Raw genomic sequence first — 14247 nt, forward strand, 5'->3', positions numbered from 1 at the left:
GCCTAGGAGCCCCCTCCTAGGAATTTATCTAAGAGAAATGAAAACATGTTCACAAAAAGACTTGTTCACACATTTTCATAGGGAAGTTTTCCTAGTAACTTCAAACTGGAAACATTTCAAATGCCCATCAACAAGATAATAGATGAAAAACTTGTGGCATATTTGTGCAATGGAATACTCCTCAATGATGAAAAATAATGAATTACTGAGATGCATAGTAATATGTAAATACATTCTAAATAAAAACGTATTAATATGTAATACGTTCTAAAGAACGTATAAAGCAAAAAAAAAAAAAAAAAAAAAAAGCCTGATGCAGAAGAGTAAATAGTGTATGATTTTATTTTATGAAGTGTAAGAGTAGCTCAGCTTATCTATTATGATGGAAATCATGAAGTAAGAAGAATGTCTTTCTCTTTGGGGGCACTTGAGGTAGGAAACGATTGGAAAGAGGCATGAAGGAACTCTCTGAGTTAATGGAAATAGTCCATATCTTGTTTTGGTGATTACAGGGATGTAAACAGTTGTCAAAGCTGATCAGACTAAACACATGTATATTGTGTGTTGTTGTCTCAATTAAAAGTCTTTTAGAAAATACATTGCAGCCCTAAAATAATGATAGGTCTATTTATTAATATGGAAAGATAGGTTGCTCATGGTATAGTATTAAGTAAAATAAGTTGGTTAAAAACTCTACCATGACCCCTTATGCATTTATAGCAAGATATTTAGATTTTTAAATTCTATTCCTTAACCTCTTATGTATTTTCTGATTCATTTTGAATGAACATTTATTTTATTTTGGAGAATGAGAACATGAAGTAATACTTACTATACAGTGAAATATTTAAAGGATAGCCTCTTTTCTTTTCATTTTTTTAAGTTTTTATTTAAATTCCAGCAGCTAACACACAGTGTAATATTAGTTTTATGTGTACAATTTAGTGATTCAACACTTACATACAACACCCAGTGCTCATCACAAGTGCTTAATTCCCATCAACTAATTAACGTAATCCCTCACCCATCTTCTCTCTGGTAACCATCAGTTTGTTCTCTACACCCAAGAATCTGTTTCTTGGTTTGTCTCTCTCTTTTTTCCTTCTATGAGCATTTGTTTTGTTTCTTAAATTCCACATATGAGTGAAATCATACACTATTTGTCTTTCTGTGACTAATTTCACTTAGAATGATACTCTCTAGCTCTATCCACGTTGTTGCAAATGGCAAGATTTCATTCTTTTTATACCACTTCTTCTTTATCCACTTACCAGTCTATGGACATTTGGGCTTTTCCCATAAATGGCTATTGTTGATAATGCTGCTATAAACATCGGGGTGCATGTATCCCTTCGGATTAGTATTTTTGTATCCTTTGGGTAAAAATACTTAGTCGTGTAATTGCTGGGTCATAGGGTAGTTCTATTTTTAATTTTTTCAGGAACTTCCATACTATTTTCCACAGTGGCTACACCAGTTTGCATACAGAACATCCTCTTATTAAAACTTTACAGAAATGATTAATTGAGCCATCTAATATGGGAAATATTCTTAAATAAAATTTTATGACCATCTTATGCTATGGCTGTGTTAGTTTTCAATGCTTAGGAGAAATCAGAGTATCACATTTATAGTTTAGAAAAATTTTTCATTAATGTTTTAATGTAAGTCCAAGTATATGCAGGGTACATAGTGAAGGGTAAGAGATAAACCACCCCTGTCTCCATGTCATCTAGTTCTTCCCACGGGACACAGCTGCTGTGAACAAACTTATTTTCTAGATATACAGGAAAATATATGTAATATATACATATGTACAAAGACATATGCATGTGTATTATGCAAATGGCAGCATGCTGTGCACATTGTACCGATTTTTTTAGGAGTTTTTTTTTAAATTGTGGTAAAATATTCATAACATAAAATTTACCACTTTAGTGATTTTATGTGTACCATTTGGTAGCATTAGGTCCATTCTTCACATTGCTGTGCAGCCATAACTTTCCTCTGTCTCTAGAACTTTTTCATCATCTCAAACTGTAACTGCGTACCTGTTAAGAACTTGCCATTCACCTTCACCTCAGCCCCTGGCAATCACCATTCTATTTTCTGTTTCGAGAAGTTTGCCTACTTCAGGTACCTCATAAGTGGAATCATATAGTATGTGTCTCATTGTGTCTGGCTTTGCTTCACTCTGCATAAAGTCTTCAAGGTTCACCCATATTGAAATGTGTCAGAATTCCCTTCCTTTTTAAGGCTGAATCAGGATAATTCATTGCATGATTTACCACATTTTGTTTATCTATTCATCCATCAAAGGACATTTGGGTAGTTTCTTTCTGTTCTTTTCTTTTTTCTTTTTTTAAGTTTATCTTGTTTTGAGAGAGAGAGAGGGATAGAGTGAATCCCAAGCAGGCTCTGCACTAATAGCACAGAGCCCAGCGCGGGGCTGGAACTTAGGAACCATGAGATCATGACCTGAGCCACTAAGAGTCAGATGCTTAACTGACTGAGCCACCCAGGCACCCCTGGGTTATTTCTACCTTTTGGCTCTTGTGAATAATACTGCTATGAGCATAGGTATACAAATATCTGTTCAGGTCCCTGCTTTTAATTCTTTTGTGTATCTGTCCAGCAGTGGAATTACTGGATCATGTAGTAATCCTATGTTTAAATAGGACATGCAGGACCCCCATGTTGTTTCCCACAGCAATTGCACCATTTTTCATTGCTACCCATAATGTACAAGGTTTCCAGTTACTTTGCATCCTCATCAGAATCTATTTGCTGTGGGTTTTTTTTTTTATTTGTTTTGTTTCTATTTTTAATTTCCATACTAATGTGTATTATACCATGCTTTTAAAAAAAATTATGAATATAATTTATTGTCAGATTGGCTTACAAACAACACCTGGTGCTCATCTCAACAAGTGCCCTCCTCAATGCCCAGCACCCATTTTCCCTTTCCCCCGCCCCGCATCCACCCTCAGTTTGTTCTCTGTATTTAGGAGTCTCTTGTGGTTTGCCTCCCTCCCTCTCTGTTTGTAACTATTTTCCCCTTCCTCTTTCCTGATGGTCTTCTGTTGAGTTTCTCAAGATCCACATATGAGTGAAAACATATGAAATCTGTCCTTCTCTGACTTATTTCACTTAGTATAATGATACCTTCCAGTTCCATCCACACTGGTGCAAATGGCATGATTTCATTCTTTCTCATTGCCAAGCAGTATTCCATTTTATGCATAAACCACGTCTTCTTTATCTATTCATCAGTTGATGGACATTTAGGCTCTTTCCATAATTTGGCTATTGTTGAAAGTGCTGCTGTAAACATTGGGGTACAAGTGCCCCTGTGCATCAGCACTCCTGTATCCCCCTTGGGTAAATTCCTAGCAATGCTATTGCTGGGTCATAGGGTAGATCTATTTTTAATTTTTTGAGGAACCTCCACACTGTTTTCCAGAGTAGCTGCATCAGTTTGTATTCCCACCAACAGTTCAAGAGGGTTCCCATTTCTCCACATCCTTGCCAGCATCTATAGTCCCCTGATTTGTTCATTTTAACTGCTCTGACTGGTATGAGGTGGTATCTCAGTTTGGCTTTGATTTATATTTCCCTAATGATGAGTGATGTCGAGCATCTTTTTATGTATCTGTTGGCCATCTGGATGTCTTCTTTGGAAAAATGTCTATTTATGTCTTCTGCCCATTTCTTCACTGGGTTATTTGTTTTTTGGGTGTTGAGTTTGGTAAGTTCCTTATAGATTTTGGATACTAGCCCTTTATCCGATATGTCATTTGCAAATATCTTTTCCCATTCCGTTGGTTGCCTTTCAGTTTTGTTGTTTGTTTCCTTTGCAGTGAAGAAACTTTTTATCTTGATGAGGCCCCAGTAGTTCACTTTTGCTTTTAATTCTCTTGCCTTTGGAGATGTGTCGAGTAAGAAATTACTGTGGTTGAGGTCAAAGAGGTTGTTGCCTGCTTTCTTCTGTAGGATTTTGATGATTTCCTGTCTCACATTTAGGTCTTTCATCCATTTTGAGTTTATTTTTGTGTATGTACCATGCTTTTTAACCTTAATATCTTGGAGAACCTTCCAGGAGAGAAGAGCCCACCCTCCCCCCTCTTTTTTGATGTTTGTTTATTAAAAATTTTTCTTAATGTTTATATATTTCTGAGAGAGAGAGACAGAATATGACTGGGGGAGAAGCAGAGAGAGAGGGAGACACAGAATCCGAAGCAGGATCCAGGCTCTGAGCTGTCAGCACAGAGCCCATCGTGGAGCTTAAACTCATGAACTGCGAGATCATGACCTGAGATAAAGTCAGATGCTTAACTGACTGAGCCACCTAGGTGCTTCTGAAGAGCTCCTTTTTTAAAGATGGTATAAAAATCTATATTATCAGTGGACCTTAATTTATTTAACTCTTTGCAGTGGATGCCCATGTAGTTTTATTTCTGGTCTTTTGTGAATGCATGGAAGGTATCTTCATATGTAGTGTACATAATGCTTTTGTTTATTTTTATACTTTAAAATACTTCTTGACTTTTTTAATGAATATGTACAGAAGTATATATGCATTTTAAAATTTGATAGTTATTGCCAGCAATATGTGACAATACCTGTGTCCATACATCCTTGATGTCATAGTGTGACGTCACACACAACATTTTGATGTTTCCAGTGTGATGAGTAAACGTGGCATCTCATTGAAGTTGTAATTTGCACTTCCTTCTGAGTGAGACTAAATTTCTTTTCAGTTTGGGGAGCCAAGAATTTCTGAAATAAATGCTTCACATTCTTTGTTCACTTGTCTTATGAGGTCTTGGTACCCTTTTCTAAAAGGAACCCTGAGTAGTAAATATTGACCAAACCGGAGGAGACTCCTGCCTTCATGCAGCCTACAGTCTGTTGAGGGAGAAAGACAGTAAACAGACAGTGTGTAATTAGGTTTTGTGATAAATGCTATGAAAGAAATTTTAGGGTTTTCATGAAAGATAACAATTTAGGTGGGATGGGATATGGTGGCTACAACGGGCTCCCAGTGGATCTGTAAGAGCCAGTGAGGTAGATGGTTTCTGGGGGGAGGTGGTATTATTCCAGGAAGAAAGATTGCACGGACAGTGAACTAAAAGAAGGAGTATGGCTGGAATGAAGTGAGGAAGAAATGATGGGAGATAACTCATTTGCCATTTGTGCCTCGTGTACTAAATCTTTAAAGACAGGCATCAACAATATTGACAAGTATATGACGAATTTCCCCAATTATTCCTATATGAGGAATCTTAAAACAGATTTTACTTTTCTTATTAGGTACTTCCCATGAAAGGCATACGAATCAAGCAAATGATAAGCAAATGTTTTTAGGGTATTAATTGATTCATCGGGAGCCTCCATCTTTTTGAATTTTCCAGTTAACTAAATTTTTATTTAAGAATGAATCCCTGTACATCATCTTGTATTATTTCATATTTCCCCAGATGTATGATTACAAATTCAACTCGTTTTCTCATGTGAAATTAATTTGTGATTCTTTGAAGCTTGCTAAATGATGCATTTTTTACTACTAAGTTATCTGTAACAATTTCCCCATTAGGGAAAAAAGCTCTTTGAGTCTATCCTTCTGTGTGTGACCAAATTCCAAATGTGTGATATGTCTACATAGGGAAAAAGTGACACTCAGAGAAAATTATTTGCAGCTTCATGTGCTTGGCAAGTACATTCTTAAGTTAAATTCTACATCTTAGGCAAAGTGAGCCTAATTTTGATCAGTTATTTAGTTAAGCTTTTTATACCAAATTCCTAAGCATTGAAATGATAGAAACATAGAAATGTGTGATGCTGTTACCAGTAGTTACAAGTCAGCCATTTAAAAGAGTGAAACAGGAGTGTTTTGATTTTGAAAGTTAATTTTGAAAGTTAGTGCCTGGTTTCCTGTTTTCTAGATTTGCTGTGCATATATATTTTCTTTCCTTCCCTTTTCCTGTCTTTTCACTTTTGCTTCTAGATCTCATGTTTATTAGGAAGTATGAGGAAAAATTGTACACGTAAAAAACTTGCCAAAAGCCAGTTTCTTGGCAGAAACTAAGCAATAGATCCTATGGAGGGAGCATGTCTTTTTTGATTTTGTATTCTCCTAGTGCAGAGAAATAGCTCAGGTGATGCTTGTTGAATATGGAGTACATGGAAATTGGAAGCACCTGTATTTTTTCTAAGTAACTTTTTCGGTAGTTATAGGTATTTCCTGTTATGTGATTAAAAAAATTATTAAAGTCTCAAATGTACAGTTGTGGTCCATCTTAATTTTATTTGCATTATGTTGCTAACAGTGGCAGTTTTAAATATGGCACTTTTTTGTAGGCTAACATAGCTTTCCTGTTATTTTCCTGTTATTGCTTATATACATTGGGGGGGGGGGCTGTGTGGCTCAGTCGGTTAAGCATCAACTCTTGGTTTTGGCTCAGGTCATGATCTCTTGGTTTGTGGGTTCTAGCCACACGATTTAAATTTTTATAAATAAAACTATGTCCCATTCTTTTCCACTTATTTAATCTGCTATTTTAATAGTATAAATATTTTATTTTTTTAATGTTTATTTATTTTGAGAGTGAGAGACAGTGCGAGTATGAGCAGGGGAGAGGTGGAGGGAGAGAGAAGATCCCAAGCAGGCTGCACACTCAGCACAGAGCCTGACGCGGAGCTTGATCTCACAAACTGAATCATGAGATCATGACCTGCACCAAAGTCAAGAATGGGACGCTTAACTGACTGAGCCACAGTCGTCCCAATGGTATAAATACCGTAAAAATAGATTTCATAGCTTTATAGTCTGACCCACCAAAGTGTCTATTTTTGAGTAAGCCACAGTTACATGATAGCTTTTTAACTATAAAAATGGCTTTTATCAAGTAGAATGGCAGGTTTTACTTCATCACTATTTTCTAGAATGTTTCAGATTCTTTTTATCTTTAACATTTCTTATTGCCTCTCTTTTTTTTCCCCCTTCTGTTTGGTCCTTGACTCTCCTTTTGATTGTTTCTCCTGACTTCCTATCCTTCTCTGATTCCTCTTTGTTTTAATCCCCTCAAGCTTAATTTTTATATCGGCCTCTTTTCCTTAACTTTTCTTTTACAGTTAGCTCCTTTTAGATGTCTCACTGTCATATCAAACAGCCTTATCCAAATTTACGTTTATGATCACAAAGTGACCTCTCTTCTCAACTGCACTGTGTGTTTAACACGGCCCCACCATTAGACACCAGGAATTAACAGTCCCAAGCCATGTGGGCTGTAATCCTTTCTTCTTTCACCCCTGATTTCTTAATTCCCACTGATTTTTCATGAAAACGCCTCCTGTCTCTCTCCTCTTCCATATTTCCTACCACTTTCTAGGTTGTACCACCTCATACCTCATATTATTCCGAGACTCCTTTCCACCTGGCCCTGTGCTGACCGGTTTATTTTGTGTATGTCTCCGAGCTTCATATAATGTAAAACTCTCTGTAAAAAGCTGAGCTGAGAATCTCGTTACACATCCCTCTTACATCTCACAACTATCAGAGTGCCTATTTATGTGCCAAACATGCTTCTCAGGGCTGGGCGTGGAAAAGTGAACAAAACAGCATATCCTGGTTCATGCTCTCTGGGAGCCTATGTTGTGTTCTGATGGTGGGTGGGGCTGAGGAGGGAGAGAGAGAAGACATGGAAATGAACAAGGTAATTCTGGTGTGTGATGGAGTGTGGTGGTATGGTGGGAGTATTTTTAGATTAGGTGCTCAGGCTGACTTCTTTGGGTAGGTTTTATTTGAACAGAGACATGAGGACCACTGGGACCAGTCAGGTTGGGAAAAATAGGAGAGAAGAAAATAAGTAGGTGAGAATATTCTGGAAAACATTTTAATGCATGGGAGGCTTTCCATGCCTTCCCAGAATGAAGTGACAAGACAGTCCTTAAGGTAACCGTTGTGTTCAGGGGTGCCTGGGAGGCTCAGTCGGTTAAGTGTCTGACTTGGCTCAGGTCATGATCTCATGGTTCGTGGGTTCAAGCCCCACATCAGGCTCTGTGCTGACCTCTCAGAGCTTGGAGCCTGCTTCGAATTCTGTGTCTCCTCCTCTCTCTGCCCCTCCCCTGCTCATGCTCTGTGTCTCTCTCTCAAAAATAAACATTAAAAAAAAAAAAGTAACCGTTGTGTTACCTTTCATACATGATTAATACATGATCATAGTAGCATCTGGGCATCATGGGGAGGGGAAAGAGATAGATTGTTTACAAAGAGACCTGAGAAACTACTTGCTGTATATAGTAGGTGTGATTCTTTGCTCAGTTTGCTGTTTCTTGGAGCCCATTCATGCCTATGGGACAGGAATTACGTAGCAAAATAAAACTGATATAGATGAAAAATTCCATCATTGGAGTGATTTTTTTTTTTTTTTTCATTTTAACTTTTAGTTTTTTTAATCTGTAATTTCTCTTCTCTGTTCAGAAGCAGCAAAGACTTTGTTTGGCCAATTTATTTCTGAAATTTTCCAGAAGATCTGTTTACTGGAATACTGAGATAAGGAGTCACACTTCTATATTTGATGGCCAGAGATTAAATCCCAAATCTGTCCAGACATCTCTGGCTTCCAAGTGCTGGCCATAAGATGTAAGAGTCTGGGTCTGGGCCAGAGCCTCCAGAGTGTGGCTAAATCGGGCAGTCGCCAGGAAGATAAGAAAGAGAACTGACTGGAAGTAGTTTGACAGTAAAAGCAGGTCCGAAGAGCCTTGGATTTAGTTGTATTCATAAAGAAATGCTTTTTTTTTTTTTTTTTTTTTTTTTTTTTTTTAATTTCCAGCTTCTGTACCATAAGTTCTTGATTTGGGCCTATGAGAATCCGAGGTTTGACTGGACATTTGGGTTTTTTTTAGACACTCTTAATGAGCTGTCACAGTCTCTATGTGAATTGTTAGTTGGTGATTCCCATGGCAATACAGATTAACCTTTATGCAAGGAATTATTCATTCATTCTAATTATTTTATGATTTTTAAAAAATACTTATTTTTGACAGAGAGCTTGAGTGGGGAGGTGCAGAGAGAGAGGGAGACAGAGGATCTGAAGCAGGCTCCTTACTGACAGCAGAGAGCCTGATGTGGGGCTTGAATTCATGAGCTGTGAGATCACCGCCTGAGCTGTAGTTGGACACTTAATCGACTGAGCCACCAAGGCGCCCCCATTCATTCCGTTTTAAAACGTGTGTCCATTATCCACTCTGTCACTGATTATACGATTACGCATATGTTTGAATAAATCAGATGTTGTGTTAATGCTGTGGATTCTGTTATAGGCTTTATAGGAAGATGTTAATCTTTTATGTCTGGTCTGCTTCAACTAAATTTGGCTTGGTACTTGACTGTTAGTGGTAGGTATCCAGTGATGTGTATCCTTATTAAAGCTGCTGCTTTTTTCTGAAATTTTACACTATTTTTCAAACCATCGTGCTGTAGACTGACAAGTCTGTGACATTTAAGGTGTTTGCTTAAATTCTTGACTTGTGTACTTCTTCAGGTACTTCTTCAAATTTTTAGTCATGTTTCATTTTTTTCCTTGGAGGAAGCTATCATCTTGTAACAATTCAGTTGCTCTAGGGCTGGGAATCTAGCTACCTTGTATGGCATTATGGCAAAGGAGTACCCAATGGACGGATAATGGTAATGTTAGAGCTTTTCACTCAATAATGTAAAATAAACTATACAGATAACATTTTAGCTGAATTTGGAGCAAAGTGCTTAATAATGTTTTCTATATTCCCAGAAGCATGTGATATTTACTAGCTTTACCTTTATTATTATTACTTTTGTGTAGTTTGCATGATTAACTTACCAGTGTCAGAAAGACTAAAATAAATATTGATTTTTTTCAATATAGGTGTATTGAAACAAATGTAGTGCTTAAAATGACAGTCCTTCAATAAACCCTCATTCGGCATATACCACAAGTAAAGCACTTTGCTAGGTGCTTTGCAAGATTCAGAAATAAGTCAGATGTGTTTCCGTCAGGATCTTTGAAGTTGTCTGGGAGATTATAACTTTATGAAAAGGAACTTCCAAAGTGACCTACAGTGGCTTTGCCTGGGGTGGAAGTGGTGGGGGGGAGTGTCACCACAGACACTTTACTAAGAATGTTTTATCACCAGGGTCACAAATTTGAAATTTATTCCCTGGTTTAAAAAACTTTTTTTAATAACTAATATAAATACTGGTTACACTTAAGGGCTGTCCCTAATGTTTATGCTGTTTTAAATCTTTTATTTGAACTTTTCTTGTGTGTTATTGTAAACTCCTATATTACTTTCTCTCCAGTTTGCTACAAAACGGTCAGTTTGAAATTGTGACAGGTGGCTGGGTTATGCCTGATGAAGCTGCTCCACATTATTTTGCCTTAATTGACCAACTAATTGAAGGACATCAGTGGCTGGAAAAAAATCTAGGTATGTATTAATGTCTTTCTCCTTCATTTGGACAACTTTGGGCAGTTAATTTGGGGGAACATGAGATGAGGCTTTATTTTATTTTTTTTTAAATAACCAGTTTTCCCAGTATTTTTTATCCCTCATCAATTTATGATGTTTATTTGATCATAAGCTAAGTTACATAAATGTAATATGGTCACTTTTACAGTCATCTACTTTGTAATCTATTATTTTATGTATTATTCTTATTAATTTTAGAGTAGTTTTTTTTCTAATAATATCCCACTGGGGTTTTAGTTTTATATTAGTTATAACTATTAGTTAGAAGAGGCAAAAGTCTAATTTACTTGCCTAAGAAAAACAAAAGAAGAATGAAAAGAAGGTATTCGTTTTGTCACTGAGAATTACAGAGATATATATGGTAACTTCAGGTATGGTTGGATCCAGGGGACTCGAATTTTGTTGTCTAGGCACTGTCTCTTTTGGTTCTGTTTATTTTTTCATGGCTTTCATCTTCTCCTGGCTCTCTCCACATGGTGAGTAAGATGGCCATAGGCAACTAGGACTCTCATCTTCCTAGTTGAACCAGGAGAAGTTTTCCTTAACAGCTTAACTAATTGGCTCACTTTGGATTAAGTGCATAACCCTGAGCCAGTTTCTGTGGCTAGAGGTATAGGAGCTGAAATCACCAAGGCCTAGTCACCTCTTGGAAATGGTCATGGGGCGGAGGGGTTTGTTGAAGGCAGGGTAAGCCTCACCTGAACCATGTGAATGGGTCGTCCATGAAAGAAGAATCCTGTTACTACTGGAAGAGGATGCTGCACTGATAAAATCAGATGTTCACTATAACTTGTTATGTGTTAATAATTGGTAAATCTAGTTGGAAACTTTATCGGAGTTCTTCATATGATTCCTACACCTTTTCTCAAGTTTGAATTCTTCCAAAATAAAAATAAAGAATGAATGGGGGTGGCAGGGGTTTTAGCTGAATAGTGTGTTGTTTGGAAATACCACATTTGTTTCTCCATTTTTCAGTTGCTGGACATTTAGATTATTCCCCTTTTGGCTGCTGTGAATAATGCTGCTATACACACTTGTGTAAGTTTTTGTGAGGACATATGTTTTCATTTCTTTGGGATACATACCTAGGAACGGAAGTGCTGGGTCATTGGGCAGCATGCTGTGTTAAGCGTTTTGAGGAGCTGCCTAATTGTTTCCAAAATGACTGCACCCTTCTACGTTCTCACCAGCAGTGTAGGAGGGTTCTAATTTCTCCACATCTGCAGCAGCATTTGTTACTGTCTTTTTTATTTTAGCCATGCTAGTGAGTGTGAAATGGTACCTCATTATGGCTTTGATTTGCATTTCCCTAAAGACTATGATGTTAAGCATTTTTTCACATGTGTATTGGCTGTTTGTATATCTTGTTTGGAAAATTGTCTATTCAAATTATTTGCTATTTTTACAATTGGGTTCTTTGTCTTTTTATTGTTGACTTGTAAGTGTTCTTTATATATTCTTCATACAAGTTTCTTGTCAGACAATGATTTGCAAATATTTTTTTTTCCATTCTGTGGGTTTTCAGTTTCATGAAGATGTCCTTTTTTTTTTAATTTTTTCTTAATATTTTTAAAATATTTATTTATTTTTAAGAGAGAGAGAGGGAAACAGAGTGTGAGTGTGTGTGGGGGGGCGATGCACAGAGAGAGAGGGAGACACAGAATCTGAAGCAGGCTCCAGGCTCTGAGCTGTCCGTACAGAGCCCAACACAAGGCGCGAACTCACAAACCGTGAGATCATGACCTGAGCTGAAGTCAGTTGCTTAACCGACTGAGCCACCCAGGTGCCCCATGAAGGTGTCCTTTGATGCACAAAAGTTTTGATTTTGATGAAGTCCAGTTTATTTTTTCTTTTGTCACTTGTGTTTTGATGTCATAACCAAGAAGTCATTATCTAACCCACGATCATGAACTCTGTAGTTTTTTTCTTAGAAATTTTATGGTTTTAGCTCTTAAATTTAGGTAATGAATACATTTGAGAATATGAAGTTTCTTCTGGTGGGCTTTGGCTGCATCTTGTAAATTCATGTTCTGTTTTGTTTTCTAAACAGTTTGGAACAACATGTTATTTTGGATACTTTATTTTTATATTCGGCCATGGAATGCTTTTTTAAATTGTTTAGGTTTTTGTTGTTAATTTCTGCTTTTATGAACTTTATTACACTAATATCATTAGAAACTTTTTTTTAAGTTTGAGTTTTTCAGATTGTCTTTTGCCCAAAATACCCATTTTTATAACTGTTCCCTGACTTGTCTTATGTTTTAATACTAAATGTACTTGAAATAATCCAGTTTTATTAATTATATTATTCATATTACTCAGGTTCTAATTTTTAAGTCTATTAGGTTTGCCAGAAATTGAGTGGTGTACTTATTCTTTTTAATGATGCTTTCCTGTTATTTTTCCTAACAGTTTTTACTTTTATATATTTTGACAATCTTAATCTTACTTTAATAGCACAAAATCTTTTTCATGAAAGGAGGTGAGAGCTAGGCAGAGACCTATAAAGGATGCCAGTACTGTGCTAGGTTTTCCTTGGTACAGCACATATTTTTTTAGGAGGAGTTAAGGAGCAAATTGAGGTAAAAGTGTAGCATAAAACAAATCCAAACTTTTATAAAGAGGTCATGTTTGCCCTCTTGTGCAGGCTCGCACACATGTGTGTGTTATAAAGCCATAAGTTAGTACTGATACCTCATGTTTCAGTTCAGGATCACAAAGTACATCCTGCTCTCCCACATTTACATATTCTGTAGTTGCTTTTCTTAACAGTGTGAAACTTGGCTCCCTTGTCTCAATTTGCTCAATCTCAGAATGCATGAAAAGCAGCTCCAGAATTTGTTAAACCCATACCACCATAAAAAACCCAAAAATACTAAATAGGGTTCAGGATTTCTTTACAATTTTTAGAGGTAAATTACATATGTGAAATGCAAAAATATGTGGGCAGTTCTTTGAGTTTTGACAGATGCTCTTGGCCCTCTGAGAGTTCTGACTTTTTCTTATCAGTCTCTTTTGCCAGCTTCTCATCTCTGTTCATCTTCAGGATTGTTCTCCAGAGTTCTTCCCTCTCCTCTCTTTTCTGCTACTCTGTGTTATACCTATTTGCATGATACTTTGTGCTGTTAGGATCAGGATTAACTCCTGTTTTAACCCTAGAACCTCTCATACCCTTAGGTTTATGGAAGGTGCTAAACTGGTGTTTGAGTAAAAAAAAAAAAAAAAAAAAAATGCACAAGGTAATACTACTTATGTAGATTTATATAGGTTGTATGTAGAAGTTTTCTTTGAGTGTACTGAATAAATAAAAGATGAGGTTTGTATAATGCCAGGTAAATAATCATATTTCATTAATCCAGTCTTTACATTTATTATGTTTATTTTTTACATTGTATCCTTGGAGAAATCGAGGTATATCTTTAGTCAATAGCTCTTATAATTGATGTGAGTCAATTGTGAAAAATTCCATTGATCCTTTCTAGGTGGAGAGAAAGCACCAGCATCAAAATGTCTTAAGATTTAACGAAATACGGAACAGTTATTTGGGCCAGTTCTGCCACTGCATAATAAGATGATACAGAACTGTTGTGAAGTATGAAAGATGGCCTACAAATTCCTTAACTTGGGATTGAGGAGTACAAGTTGAAATGAGTTAGCGTACTTTTCTTTATTCTGTAACATCAAGTTGCTGGGTTGTCCAACTCAAAGCAAAACAAGACTGTGAGGTCTTAGAGGGCA

General features: G+C 36.6%; 1 protein-coding gene across 4 annotated transcripts in view; it reads left to right on the forward strand.

The window, feature by feature from the left end:
* Positions 1–14247, forward strand: part of MAN2A1 (mannosidase alpha class 2A member 1) — a 166564-nt gene that overhangs the window by 49339 nt on the left and 102978 nt on the right. For all 4 annotated transcript variants that reach the window (XM_049647694.1, XM_049647695.1, XM_049647696.1 and 1 more), the window contains one exon: positions 10340–10467. In XM_049647694.1, the coding sequence (XP_049503651.1) occupies positions 10340–10467 (128 nt within the window). The remainder of the gene's footprint in view (positions 1–10339; positions 10468–14247) is intronic.

Source organism: Panthera uncia (genome assembly GCF_023721935.1).
Source record: "Panthera uncia isolate 11264 chromosome A1 unlocalized genomic scaffold, Puncia_PCG_1.0 HiC_scaffold_17, whole genome shotgun sequence".
Classification (NCBI taxonomy): Eukaryota; Metazoa; Chordata; class Mammalia; order Carnivora; family Felidae; genus Panthera; species Panthera uncia.